Source organism: Entelurus aequoreus, linkage group LG12 (assembly GCF_033978785.1).
Source record: "Entelurus aequoreus isolate RoL-2023_Sb linkage group LG12, RoL_Eaeq_v1.1, whole genome shotgun sequence".
In the NCBI taxonomy this organism is placed as follows: domain Eukaryota; kingdom Metazoa; phylum Chordata; class Actinopteri; order Syngnathiformes; family Syngnathidae; genus Entelurus; species Entelurus aequoreus.
The window spans coordinates 64123237-64138097 of record NC_084742.1 but is presented as its reverse complement, the minus strand read 5'-3'; the positions used below and the strand labels follow the sequence as shown (position 1 = coordinate 64138097).

Here is a 14861-nt window from a genome sequence, read left to right as displayed (position 1 = left end):
TTATAAAACAGAGAAAAAACTGCTTTTTAGAGGAAAACTCAGACAAAACTGCTTATAACTTCCGGTAGGAACGTCTTAGAGACATGAAACAAATACCTCTATGTAGGTCTCGCCTAGACCTACATTTCATAGATTGACATCCTTCAGCAAAAATCGACAGGAAGTTTGCTATTCCTCCTTCAAAACAAAATTTTTGTTACAAACGGTCACCAAACATCAAACATTATCTCTGAGCGCGTTTGTCGTTTCGGCTTCAAACTGCTACAGAAGAGAGATTGAACCCTTCTGATTAAACTGTCCGTACGGATTTTTAATTATTTTTATTATACCGGCCGCCTCTTCGAGCAGCAATTTGACCCACTTAACATGCTCCAAAACTCACCAAATTTGACACACAAATCAGGACCTGCGAAAATTACAAGTTAATAACAAAACCAACCCCCAAAAATCAAAATTGCGCTCTAGCGCCCCCTAGGAAAAAATAAAAACAAACTGCCTGTAACTCCCACTAGGAAGGTCGTAGAGACATGAAACAAAAACCTCTATGTAGGTCAGACTTAGACCTACATTTACATCCTTGGGCAAAAACCAACAGGAAATTGGCAATTTCCCCTTCAAGACAAATTTGTACTAAAAAAACTCGTTTTTGCCTCTTTGAGCTGTAATTTGACCCCCTTAAAATACTTCAAAACTCACCAAACTTCTCACACACATCGGGACTGGTAGAAATTGCGATCTCAAAAAATAACCGAACCCCGAAACTCAAAATTGTGCTGTAGAGCAATTTTTTTATAAAACAGAGAAAAAACTGCTTTTTAGAGGAAAACTCAGACAAAACTGCTTATAACTTCCGGTAGGAACGTCTTAGAGACATGAAACAAATACCTCTATGTAGGTCTCGCCTAGACTTACATTTCATAGATTGACATCCTTCAGCAAAAATCGACAGGAAGTTTGCTATTCCTCCTTCAAAACAAAATTTTTGTTACAAACGGTCACCAAACATCAAACATTATCTCTGAGCGCGTTTGTCGTTTCGGCTTCAAACTGCTACAGAAGAGAGATTGAACCCTTCTGATTAAACTGTCCGTACGGATTTTTAATTATTTTTATTATACCGGCCGCCTCTTCGAGCAGCAATTTGACCCACTTAACATGCTCCAAAACTCACCAAATTTGACACACAAATCAGGACCTGCGAAAATTACAAGTTAATAACAAAACCAACCCCCAAAAATCAAAATTGCGCTCTAGCGCCCCCTAGGAAAAAATAAAAACAAACTGCCTGTAACTCCCACTAGGAAGGTCGTAGAGACAAAAACCTCTATGTAGGTCAGACTTAGACCTACATTTCATAATTTTACATCCTTGGGCAAAAACCAACAGGAAGTTGGCAATTTCCCCTTCAAGACAAATTTGTAGTAAAAAAACTCGTTTTTGCCTCTTTGAGCTGTAATTTGACCCCCTTAAAATACTTCAAAACTCACCAAACTTCTCACACACATCGGGACTGGTAGAAATTGCGATCTCAAAAAATAACCGAACCCCGAAACTCAAAATTGTGCTCTAGAGCAATTTTTTTATAAAACAGAGAAAAAACTGCTTTTTAGAGGAAAACTCAGACAAAACTGCTTATAACTTCCGGTAGGAACGTCTTAGAGACATGAAACAAATACCTCTATGTAGGTCTCGCCTATACCTACATTTCATAGATTGACATCCTTCAGCAAAAATCAACAGGAAGTTTGCTATTCCTCCTTCAAAACAAAATGTTTGTTACAAACGGTCACCAAACATCAAACGTTATCTCCTCTGAGCGCGTTTGTCGTTTCGGCTTCAAACTGCTACAGAAGAGAGATTGAACCCTTCTGATTAAAACTGTCTTTACGGATTTTTAATAAGTGCTACCGTTTTGATTTTACGAGCCTTCAAAGACCCGCAGCACTAAAGTTGCTCCGGTGCCAAAAATGACAACGAAAATGCGATTACTCCTTCTTTGGCCTCAATACACACAATACCCTATAATGACAATGTGAACTCAGACACAACTTCCTCTAACTCCCAGTACGAATATCGTAGAGACACGAAACAAAAACCTCTATGTAGGTCTCACTCAGGACTACCACTGGACAAAAGTATTGGGACACCTAGGACTAGCACCTGCCAAAAGGCGGACCCGACCAACGCTGCTTGCAGCTTTAATTATCCTTGTTTTTGAACACTGACTTTTTGCAGCGTGGGGCCAAACATGACTGCCATGTGGCCCTCGGGGAAAACGACTAGCTTTCCCACAGCGCGTCCCCCCCTAATGCAGCATCACTGGGTGAGTCAAGGAGGGAAGGCAGGAAACAGAATGTTTATGTTGCGTCTTCTCCGCAAGGACACTCCCCAACAACTGTAGTCTCGTTCCAAGCTCCCAAGGAGCCGACCTCTTGTGTACAGTAGCCACATTCCTACGTCTCTTTAGGGCCGCAATCTTACAACCTTCCTGTCACAAATCCGCGACAGAGAAAACGACGCCCCCCCCCCTCAGACAGGTGAGCGACCCTCCGGCAGGACGTGCCAGGAATGTGTCGGCACCTCGGCTTTTGTTCGCCAAAACCCCCCCAACGGAGCGCGCCCTCTTTGTTTTTGGCCCACATTCTGCGGCGCCGTGTGAACGCCGCGGCGACTGCTTTGGGAAACCGCCGGGTGACTTCAGGAGAGGCGATAAGGATATTTTTGTCAAATCCATGTGAAGAATTTCAAGGCCCCCCCGCTCGCCGATATCGACTGGTGGAAAGAGCCGGCGCTCGAAAACAAGATTACGTGCGGCGAGGGCGAGGACGCGACAAATTTGACATTGGCGGCATAGCTCGGTTGGCAGAGTGGCCGTGCCAGCAACTTGAGGGTTCCAGGTTCGATCCCCGCTTCCGCCATCCTAGCCACTGCCGTTGTGTCCTTGGGCAAGGCACTTTACCCACCTGCTCCCAGTGCCACCCACACTGCTTTAAATGTTGGCTTTCACTATGTAAAAGCGCTTTGAGTCACTCGAGAAAAGCGCTATATAAATATAATTCACTTCACTCCACATTACGCCTCAACACAAATAAAACGGTGAAGTTAATCAAAAGTTAATCGAGTTTCTGAGCAACGTTAGCCAAGTAGCTTCAGTTTTTCAATACACCTGCATAAAGTTAGCCAAGTAGCTTCAATTTGTGAGTATAATTCAGTACAGAAACTTAAATCCCCACAGTAGGCCGGTAATGGGCATGTTAGCCGAGTAGCTTTAGTTTGTTGAATATACCTGGATAAAGTTATCAAAGTAACTACAACTTCCGCAGGTAGCAAGATCGCGTTAGTATTTTTAGTCACTTTCAGTAAAACTAGTCAGCTAGCTTGGAGTTTGCCATTAGCTTCATTTTTAGTACCTTAAACAAAAATAGCAACATTCAGTATTTGAGTATGCTTCGAGCTAAGCAAGAAGCAACAAAATGTTAAGCTTATACAGTAAGTTAGCCACGTAGCTTGAAATTTTGAGTCAACTTGAATATGGCTAACCAGTAAAAGATAGGCAGGTTAGCTTCAGTTTATTGAATATACCTGAATAATGTTAGCCGAGTAGCTTTAGTTTGTTGAATATAACTGGATAAGTTATCAAAGTGACTACAATTTCCGCAGTTAGCAAGATCGCGTTAGTATTTTTAGTCAATTTCAGTAAAACTAGTCAGCTAACCAGTAAAAGATAGGCAGGTTAGCCGAGTAGCTTCAGTTTGTTGAATATACCTACTGATAAACTAAACCTGAATAACATTAGCCGGTTTGTGAGTACATTTCATGTAAAAAAACAAAACAACTATGCTGGTAGCGTTGGACAGTTAGCTTCAGTTTTTGAGTACACATGGATAAAGTTAGCCAAGTAGCCTCATTTGCATAATAAACTTGTCATAAAAATAGCCAAATAGCTTCAGTTGTGTGTACAATTCAGTAAATAAACATACATTTCCACTTCATTACAGTAGTGTTAGCCAGTTTGAGTATGTGTGAATAAAGTTAGCCAAGTAGCCTCATTTTTTAGAAAACTTGGCATAACATCAACCAAATAGTTTGTGAGTATAATTCAGTAAAAAAAACTTAAATCCCCACAGTGATTGCCCGGTAATGGGCAAGTTAGCAGAGTAGCTTTAGTTTGTTGAATATACCTGGATAAAGTTAGCAATGTAACTACAACTTCCGCAGGTAGCAAGATTGCGCTAGTCACTTTAAGTAAAACTAGTCAGCTAGCTTCGATATTTGGAGTTTGCCAATAGCTTCGTTTTTAGTAACTTTGAACAAAATTAGCAACATTCAGTATTTGAGTATGCTTCAAGCTATACAAGAAGCAACAAGATGTTAAGTTTATTTAGTAAGTTAGCCACGTAGCTTGAAATTTTGAGTCAACTTGAATATGGCTAACAAGTAAAAGATACGCAGGTTAGCTTCAGTTTACAGTATAATATATATTCAGGTTTGTTGAATATACCTGGATAAGTTATCAAAGTAGCTACAATTTCCGCAGTTTGCAAATCCAGGTAGCAAGATCGCGTTAGTATTTTTAGTCAATTTCAGTAAAACTAGTCAGCTAGCCAGTAAAAGATAGGCAGGTTAGCCGAGTAGCTTCAGTTTGTTGAATATACCTGAATAACGTTAGCCAGTTGGTGAGTACATTTCATGTAAAAAACAACAACAACTATGCTGGTAGCGTTAGACAGTTAGCTTCAGTTTTTGAGTACACATGGACAAAGTTAGCCAAATAGCCTCATTTGCATAATAAACTTGTCATAAAAATAGCCAAATAGCTTCAGTTGTGTGTACAATTCAGTAAATAAACATACATTTCCACTTCATTACAGTAGTGTTAGCCAGTTTGAGTATGTGTGAATAAAGTTAGCCAAGTAGCCTCATTTGTTTAGAAAACTTGGCATAACATCAACCAAATAGCTTGAGTTTGTGAGTATAATTCAGTAAAAAAAACTTAAATTCCCACAGTAGGCCGGTAATGGGCATGTTAGCCGAGTAGCTTTAGTTTGTTGAAAATACCTGGATAAAGTTATCAAAGCAACTACAACTTCCGCAGGTAGCAAGATCGCGTTAGTATTTTTAGTCACTTTCAGTAAAACTAGTCAGCTAGCTTGGAGTTTGCCATTAGCTTCATTTTTAGTAACCTTAAACAAAATTAGCAACATTCAGTATTTGAGTATGCTTCAAGCTAAGCAAGAAGCAACAAGATGTTAAGTTGATTTAGTAAGTTAGCCACGTAGCTTGAAATTTTGAGTCAACTTGAATATGGCTAACCAGTAAAAGATAGGCAGGTTAGCTTCAGTTTATTGAATATACCTGAATAATGTTAGGCGAGTAGCTTTAGTTTGTTGAATATACCTGGATAAGTTATCAAAGTGACTACAATTTCCGCAGTTAGCAAGATCGCGTTAGTATTTTTAGTCAATTTCAGTAAAACTAGTCAGCTAACCAGTAAAAGATAGGCAGGTTAGCCGAGTAGCTTCAGTTTGTTGAATATACCTACTAATAAACTAAACCTGCATAACATTAGCCAGTTTGTGAGTACATTTCATGTAAAAAAAACACAACAACTATGCTGGTAGCGTTGGACAGTTAGCTTCAGTTTTTGAGTACACGTGGATACAGTTAGCCAAATAGCCTCATTTGCATAATAAACTTGTCATAAAAATAGCCAAATAGCTTCAGTTGTGTGTACAATTCAGTAAATAAACATACATTTCCACTTCATTATAGTAGTGTTAGCCAGTTTGAGTATGTGTGAATAAAGTTAGCCAAGTAGCCTCATTTGTTTAGAAAACTTGGCATAACATCAACCAAATAGTTTTATAATTCAGTAAAAAAAACTTAAATCCCCACAGTGATTGCCCGGTAATGGGCAAGTTAGCCGAGTAGCTTTAGTTTGTTGAATATACCTGGATAAAGTTAGCAATGTAACTACAACTTCCGCAGGTAGCAAGATTGCGCTAGTCACTTTCAGTAAAACTAGTCAGCTGGCTTCGATATTTGGAGTTTGCCAATAGCTTCGTTTTTAGTAACTTTGAACAAAATTAGCAACATTCAGTATTTGAGTATGCTTCAAGCTATACAAGAAGCAACAAGATGTTAAGTTTATTTAGTAAGTTAGCCACGTAGCTTGAAATTTTGAGTCAACTTGAATATGGCTAACAAGTAAAAGATAGGCAGGTTAGCTTCAGTTTACAGTATAATATATATTCAGGTTTGTTGAATATACCTGGATAAGTTATCAAAGTAGCTACAATTTCCGCAGTTTGCAAGTCCAGGTAGCAAGATCGCGCTAGTATTTTTAGTCAATTTCAGTAAAACTAGTCAGCTAACCCGTAAAAGATAGGCAGGTTAGCCGAGTAGCTTCAGTTTGTTGAATATACCTGAATAACATTAGCCAGTTTGTGAGTACATTTCATGTAAAAAACAACAACAACTATGCTGGTAGCGTTAGACAGTTAACTTCAGTTTTTGAGTACACATGGATAAAGTTAGCCAAGTAGCCTCATTTGCATAATAAACTTGTCATAAAAATAGCCAAATAGCTTCAATTGTGTGTACAATTCAGTAAATAAACATACATTTCCACTTCATTACAGTAGTGTTAGCCAGTTTGAGTATGTGTGAATAAAGTTAGCCAAGTAGCCTCATTTGTTTAGAAAACTTGGCATAACATCAACCAAATAGCTTGAGTTTGTGAGTATAATTCAGTAAAAAAAACTTAAATCCCCACAGTAGGCCGGTAATGGGCATGTTAGCCGAGTAGCTTTAGTTTGTTGAATATACCTGGATAAAGTTATCAAAGCAACTACAACTTGCGCAGGTAGCAAGATCGCGTTAGTATTTTTAGTCACTTTCAGTAAAACTAGTCAGCTAGCTTGGAGTTTGCCATTAGCTTCATTTTTAGTAACCTTAAACAAAATGAGCAACATTCAGTATTTGAGTATGCTTCAAGCTAAGCAAGAAGCAACAAGATGTTAAGTTTATTTAGTAAGTTAACCACGTAGCTTGAAATTTTGAGTCAACTTGAATATGGCTAACCAGTAAAAGATAGGCAGGTTAGCTTCAGTTTATTGAATATACCTGAATAATGTTAGCCGAGTAGCTTTAGTTTGTTGAATATAACTGGATAAGTTATCAAAGTGACTACAATTTCCGCAGTTAGCAAGATCGCGTTAGTATTTTTAGTCAATTTCAGTAAAACTAGTCAGCTAACCAGTAAAAGATAGGCAGGTTAGCCGAGTAGCTTCAGTTTGTTGAATATACCTACTGATAAACTAAACCTGCATAACATTAGCCGGTTTGTGAGTACATTTCATGTAAAAAACAACAACAACTATGCTGGTAGCGTTGGACAGTTAGCTTCAGTTTTTGAGTACACATGGATAAAGTTAGCCAAGTAGCCTCATTTGCATAATAAACTTGTCATAAAAATAGCCAAATAGCTTCAGTTGTGTGTACAATTCAGTAAATAAACATACATTTCCACTTCATTACAGTAGTGTTAGCCAGTTTGAGTATGTGTTAATAAAGTTAGCCAAGTAGACTAATTTGTTTAGAATACTTGGCATAACATCAACCAAATAGCTTGAGTTTGTGAGTATAATTCAGTAAAAAAAAACTTAAATTCCCACAGTAGGTCGATAATGGGCATGTTAGCCGAGTAGCTTTAGTTTGTTGAATATACCTGGATAAAGTTATCAAAGCAACTACAACTTCTGCAGGTAGCAAGATCGCGTTAGTATTTAGTCACTTTCAGTAAAACTAGTCAGCTAGCTTCGATATTTGGAGTTTGCCAATAGCTTAATTTTTAGTAACTTATAACAAAAATAGCAACATTCAGTATTTGAGAATGCTTCAAGCTATGCAAGAAGCAACAAGATGTTAAGTTTATTTAGTAAGTTAGCCACGAAGCATGACATTTTGAGTCAACTTGAATATGGCTAACCAGTAAAAGATAGGCAGGTTAGCTTCAGTTTATTGAATACAACTGAATAAAGTTAGCCGAGTAGCTTTAGTTTGTTGAATATACCTGGATAAAGTTATCAAAGTAACTACAACTTCCGCAGGTAGCAAGATCGCGTTAGTATTTAGTCACTTTCAGTAAAACTAGTCAGCTAGCTTCGATATTTGGAGTTTGCCAATAGCTTCATTTTTAGTAACCTTGAACAAAATTAGCAACATTCAGTATTTGAGTATGCTTCAGGCTATGCCAGAGGCATCAAGATGTTAAGTTTATTTAGTAAGTTAGCCACGTAGCATGACATTTTGAGTCAACTTGAATATGGCTAACCAGTAAAAGATAGGCAGGTTAGCTTCAGTTTATTGAATACAACTGAATAATGTTAGCCGAGTAGCTTTAGTTTATTGAATATAACTGAATAATGTTAGCCGAGTAGCTTCAGTTTATTAAATATACCTTTATGACCTTTTGTGTGTGCAAGGCCAAATTGCGTGGATGACAACTGTTACACAAAGTTAGCTAGCTAGCTTCAAGATTTTGGTAAAAAAAAATAAGAGTGAAGTCAGCCAAAATGTTGTGTAGTTAGAGTTGAACACATCTGTGGCATAAACGAGCAAAGTTAGCCAGGTAGATTCCGTTCTTGAGCATACGCGTATGAAGCTAAGCAGCTTCAAGCTAGCAGAGTCGCTGCCGTCTGTGCTGGCTCAGTTACAAAGAATGTAAAAATCAATCAAATTAAACCAAAGTCATGGTTTATGGAGAATTGTATTATCACTGCCCTCAGGTTGGGAAACAGAAAGTGAAAGAGAAAGGTGGTGAAATGCTACAAACCTGTAAGAGCTAGCAGAATGCAAGCTAACCATCATAGCGAGTTGGAGAACGCGGTCACATGACAATAACAATATTTACATCAAACACAAACAAGGGGAGGAGAACAGGAAGTGAGTGCAGTACTGGAACCATAGACATCTTAAAAGTAGACGCAGCATTGGCTGCTGTGACGCGAGAAATTGGGCCGCCATCTTGAAGTGGTGACGAGGAGCCCGTCAACTGACAGTTGACAGGTAGAAAACAAAGATGTTGAAAATAGGAATCGGGGGATTACTTTTCACAAGTAAGATTTAACATTAACGTACTATTGGTTGGATTTTGTGGAAAGAATATTACCATATTGTAAATAGTTCTCTGCAAACCTATGAAATGTTCTATTTTGTCTTCAGTATTTTGTCAGAATGCACCAGAATGCTTCATTTGTATGTGAAAATCACAAATAAATCTTCTGGGGGAGGATGACGCCCCTACAGGGGTTTGCTTTACAAACTTTCAGCCCCACCTGAAACCAAATTCACCAGCCGCCACTGATTATGATGCATTCTCATTTTAGGCAAAGTATAAGACAATACTTTCTTAACAGTATAATTGTAACCAGGAATAAGTCTTCAAGTAACAATATTCAAATACTAACATTGTTGGGTAAGACAGAATTTGGTTTTATTCTGAATCCAGTGAAACCGATTGGTGGTTTTAGCTGATAGGAAGACTTTCAGGTGTTTATATATGTTTATGTTGAAGTATTTGGCTTTTATCCAAAGCGACATACATAAAAAGTACATATAAAACAATGACTGTAAACATGATCATTTAAGGGAAGAATGTAATATAAAATATCAATACAAAGTGTCAAGACAGAATAAACTCTCTGCTGTTGCAGCAACAGAGATACAGTCTATAAGATATATAGATATCTAATGTATTGTTTATGTAGCATGTATATATAACCTCATCATATTTTTTCTTCAACTTCAAAATAGCTGACCGTTTTTTTCCCCCTTCTCTGGGATTATATTCCCAGTTTTGATCTCGGACGTCTGCTCACTTATAGCAGTGTTTTCTAACCTTTTTTGAGCCAAGGCACATTTTTTTACGTTTAAAAAATCCAAAGGCACACCACCAGCAGAAATCATTGAAAAACGAAACTCAGTTGACAGTAAAAAGTCGTTGTCGCAATTGTTTAAAGCATAACCAAGCATGCATCACTATAGCTCTTGTCTCAAAGTAGGTGTACTGTCACCACCTGTCACATCACACCCTGACTTATTTGGATTTTTTTGCTGTTTTCCCGTGTGTAGTGTTTTAGTTCATGTCTTGCGCTTCTATTTTGGTGTTTTTTTTCTCTCTTTTTTCTGTATTTTCCTTTAGCAGTTTCATGTCTTCCTTAGATGAATATTTCCCGCATCTGATTTGTTGTAGCCGTCAAAAATATTTCAGTTGTTTTTATCCTTCTGTGTGGACATTGTTGATTGTCATGTTCGGACGTACTTTGTGGACGCCGTCTCTGCTCCGCAGTAAGTCTTTGCTGTCGTCCAGCATTCTGTTTTTGTTTACTTTGTAGCCAGTTCAGTTTTAGTTCCGTTCTGCATAGCCTTCCCTAAGCTTCAATGCCTTTTCTTAGAGGCACTCACCTTTTGGTTTAGGCATTAGACACATTTTTACCTGCACGCTGCCTCCCGCTGTTTCCGACATCTACAAAGCAATTAGCTACCGGTTGCCACCTACTGATATGGAAGAGTATTACACGGTAGACAGCCTAGAAACAACACACCATTTGCAGACTATAATTACTGGTTTGCAAAAAATATTTTTAACCCAAATAGGTAAAATTACTTAATCTTCCACGGCACACTAGACTGTATCTCACGGACAGTGGTTGAAAAACACTGACTTATAGCATATAAGAATAATAAAACATGTGTCCTTTATCATAGCTACACGTATGACCAAAAAGCGCGTGAAAATCCGTGGTATTCAGTGAGGTAAGATGAATTAAATGTTCATTGCTCCTGCCAAATGAATTGCACTGAGTGGAGCGGATCACCACTCCAAGATGGCGGCCCCGCGTCTCGTCCGCGCCAGTAGGCAGTAGCGCTCCATGCTGCGTACCCTTAGAAGATGTCTATGCGTGGAACAGTTGTTGTCTGCTGGCTAAAGGCAAGACTGTGCTAAGCTAATACATTCACCTTTGCGGCCACCTTCTGGTATGGCTTCGTGTTTGTCCACACTGTGTGCGTCCTCGCTTTGTGCGTCCATATTCCGCCCGTCCATCTTGGCGTAAAGTGCTGCAGAGAGGAACTCAGCGCCGACACGTTTCAGTCAGTCTGTGCCGTTTCATCATCATCATCATCATCAATAATAATAATAACAATAATAATCCACGCATGGAGGACGTCTCTTTTGAGTCCAGCATCCGTCCATCTGTCCCCGGGTGTTGTCCGTCTACCAGTTGCAGTCCTTCTGGAGCAGCGTGAGGACTTTGCGTCCCAAGCTGGCCCTCCATGGCTTGACCAAGCTCTTCATGTTGACCAGGAGGTGACCCTGCTTCCTGTCCGTGTGTCCCGCCACCAGGTACTCCGCCCCTGATCAAACCCATCACGGACATATGAAAACCACTCTTCCTTGGACCTGCTTATTGTGTGCAACATACTAATCCAAACGCAAACCTACCCTTAACCCCGACCATAAAATCCAACTTTAAACCAACCACATCCCTATCCTAACCTAAACCTTACCCCAACCACAACCTAACCTAACCCCGAACCAAACCTAAAACCAACTCCAACACTAACTTAACCTAACCCTAACTCTGAACCAAACCTTAAACCAACTCCAACCCTAAACCATTACCCCAACCACAACCTAACCCAAACTCACCTAACCCTAAACTGTACCTAAAACCAACCCCAACCTAACCTAACCCCATTTCTAAAAACAACCAGAGCCCTATCCTAACCTAATCCTTACCCCAACCACAACCTAACCCAAACTCACCTAACTCTAAACCCCAACTCTAAACCAAACCTAAAACAACTCCAACCCTACTCCTACTTAACCTAACCCTAACTATAAACCAAACCTAAAACCAGTTCCAACCCTAAGCATAACCTAAACCATTACCCCAACCACAACCTAACCCAAACTCACCTAACCCTAAACTGTACCTAAAACCAACCCCAACCTAACCCTAACCTAACCCCAACAAAAAATCTAACCCCATTTCTAAACCCAACCAGATCCCTATATTAACCTAATCCTTACCCTAACCACAACCTAACCCAAACTCACCTAACTTTAAACCCCAACCCTAAACCAAACCTAAAACAACTCCAACCCTAATCCTAACTTAACCTAACCCAACCCTAAACCAAATGTAAAACCAACTCCAACCCTAAACCTAACCTAAACCATTACCCTGACCACAACCTAACCCAAACTCACCTAACTCTAAACCCCAACCCTAAACCAAACCTAAAACAACTCCAACCCTAATCCTAACTTAACCTAACCCTAACTATAAACCAAACCTAAAACCAACTCCAACCTTAAGCCTAAACTACACCATTACCCCAACCACAACCTAACCCAAACTCACCTAACCCTAAACTGTACCTAAAACCAACACCAACCTAACCCTAACCTAACCCCAACAAAAAACGCAACCCCATTTCTAAAACCAACCAGATCCCTATCCTAACTTAATCCTTACCCCAACCACAACCTAACCCAAACTCACCTAACTCTAAACCCCAACCCTGAACCAAACCTAAAACAACTGCAACCCTAATCCTAATTTAACCTAACCCCAACTCTAAACCAAACCTAAAACCAACTCCAACCCTAAACCTAACCTAAACCATTACCCCAACCACAACCTTACCCAAACTAGCCGAACTCTAAACCAAACCTAAAACCAACTCCAACAATAAACCTAACTTAACCTAACCCAAACCTAAACCAAAGATAAAACCAACTCCAACCCTTAACCTAACCTAAACCATTACCCTGACCACAACCTAACCCAAACTCACCTAACCCTAAACCGTACCTAAAACCAACCCCAACCTAACCTCAACAAAAAACCTAAACCCCAACTCTAAAACCAACCAGATCCCTATCCTAACCTAACCCAGGTCCCTTTATTAGGAACCCCTCTCACCTGGGTTGAGGATGGGACAGGTGCATCCTCGCGCCGTCCAGGACTCGGGGTAAAGGGTGACACGCCCCCGCTGTATCTTCACCTTCTGGCTCAGCACCTTCTGAACTTTGACCTCCACCTCGGCGTGGGAACCTTTGTCGTGCGCCGACAGCACCTTCACCTTCAGCACTGAGGAGGAGGATGATGATGATGAGGTTACATTACCTACACAAGCTGTACACTGACTACTCTAAAGTACACATTTTGTGTAGTACTGTCACATGACATTACAAGCTGTACCCTGGCTACTCTAAAGTATATATTTTGTGTAGTACTGTCACATGAAAATACAAGCTGTACAATGACTACTCTAAAGTAAATATTTGGTGTAGTACTGCCACATGACATTACAAGCTGTACAATGACTACTCTAAAGTAAATATTTTGTGTAGTGTTGTCATATGACAATACAAGCTGTACAATGACTACTCTAAAGTAAATATTTTGTGTAGTACTGTCACATGACATTACAAGCTGTACACTGACTACTCTAAAGTAAATATTTTATGTAGTACTGCCACATGACATTACAAGCTGTACACTGACTACTCTCCAGTATACCCTTTATGTAGTACTGTCACATGACAAGGCAAGCTGTACACTGACTACTCTAAAGTAAATATTTTGTGCAGTGTTGTCACATGACAACACAAGCTGTACACTGACTAGTCTAAAGTAAACATTTTGTGTAGTGTTGTCACATGACAATACAAGCTGTACACTGACTACTCTAAAGTATATAGTTTGTGTAGTGTTGTCACATGACAACACAAGCTGTAGACTGACTACTCTAAATTGAATATTTAGTGTAGTACTGTCACATGACAACACAAGCTGTACACTGACTACTCTAAAGTAAATATTTTCTGTAGTACTGTCACATGACAATACAAGCTGTACCCTGGCTACTATAAAGTATATAGTTTGTGTAGTGTTGTCACATGACAACACAAGCTGTAGACTGACTACTCTAAATTAAATATTTAGTGTAGTACTGTCACATGACAATACAAGCTGTACACTGACTACTCTCCAGTATACCCTTCATGTAGTACTGTCACATGACAATACAAGCTGCACACTGACTACTCTCCAGTATACCCTTTATGTAGTACTGTCACATGACAACACAAGCTGTAGACCGACTACTCTAAATTGAATATTTAGTGTAGTACTGTCACATGACAATACAAGTAGTATGTATTTGATGTAGTACTGTCACATGACAACACAAGATGTACACTGACTTCTCTTAAGTATGCATGATGTCACATGAGGTGATAAGTAACTTGAGGAGATGTTCTTACCATAAGCGTAGTTCATGGTGCAGAACAGTTTGCTGTTGGTCAGCGGCTGCTCTTTGCACTCACACTTCTCTGCAGGGGACAAACACATCTCTTAGTGTGTGTGTGTGTGTGTGTGTGTGTGTGTGTGTGTGTGTGTGTGTTCTGAGGAATGTGCCCATGGTGGGGTCTATGACAGCGGTGGGGGGTCTGAGTCATGAGACAGTGGTCACTGGAGGGTGGAAGAGGAGAAAAACAAGGTCCCACCTGAGTAGTGCAGGGCGGAGAAGAGCTCGTCCACTCGGAAGATCCTGATTGGCTCGCTGGAGTTTCCCTCCAAATTGTACAAGTCAGATCTGCAAAACACATGACCTCACAAATCATGCTTCGACCTTCAAGTGGTTTTCTAAATACTCCTGCCAAATAGAGGATCTTTACGGTAATAAGCTGTGTCCCAATACTTTTGTAGAAAGAGGTGATGTGCGGCCGCTCACCCCAGCACGCAGTCCCCCGTGAAGGGGTCACAGTCTCCAGCGCAGTCGCA

At 39.8% G+C, this 14861-nt stretch overlaps 1 protein-coding gene across 3 annotated transcripts in view; it reads right to left on the bottom strand.

Moving 5' to 3' along the window:
* Positions 1-8337: 8337 nt before the first annotated feature.
* The window catches only part of ntn4 (netrin 4), an 82736-nt gene continuing 76212 nt past the window's right edge, over positions 8338-14861 (bottom strand). Inside the window, exons 6-10 of one of the 3 annotated variants that reach the window (XM_062066417.1) lie at positions 14812-14861; positions 14585-14673; positions 14342-14410; positions 12996-13163; positions 8338-11418 (exon numbers count right to left, since the gene is read on the bottom strand). The exon at positions 14812-14861 is cut by the window's right edge and continues 164 nt beyond it. In XM_062066417.1, the coding sequence (XP_061922401.1) occupies positions 11279-11418; positions 12996-13163; positions 14342-14410; positions 14585-14673; positions 14812-14861 (516 nt within the window). In that variant the 3' untranslated portion in view covers positions 8338-11278. The remainder of the gene's footprint in view (positions 11419-12995; positions 13164-14341; positions 14411-14584; positions 14674-14811) is intronic. The other 2 variants (XM_062066416.1, XM_062066415.1) reach the window with 2 other exon arrangements.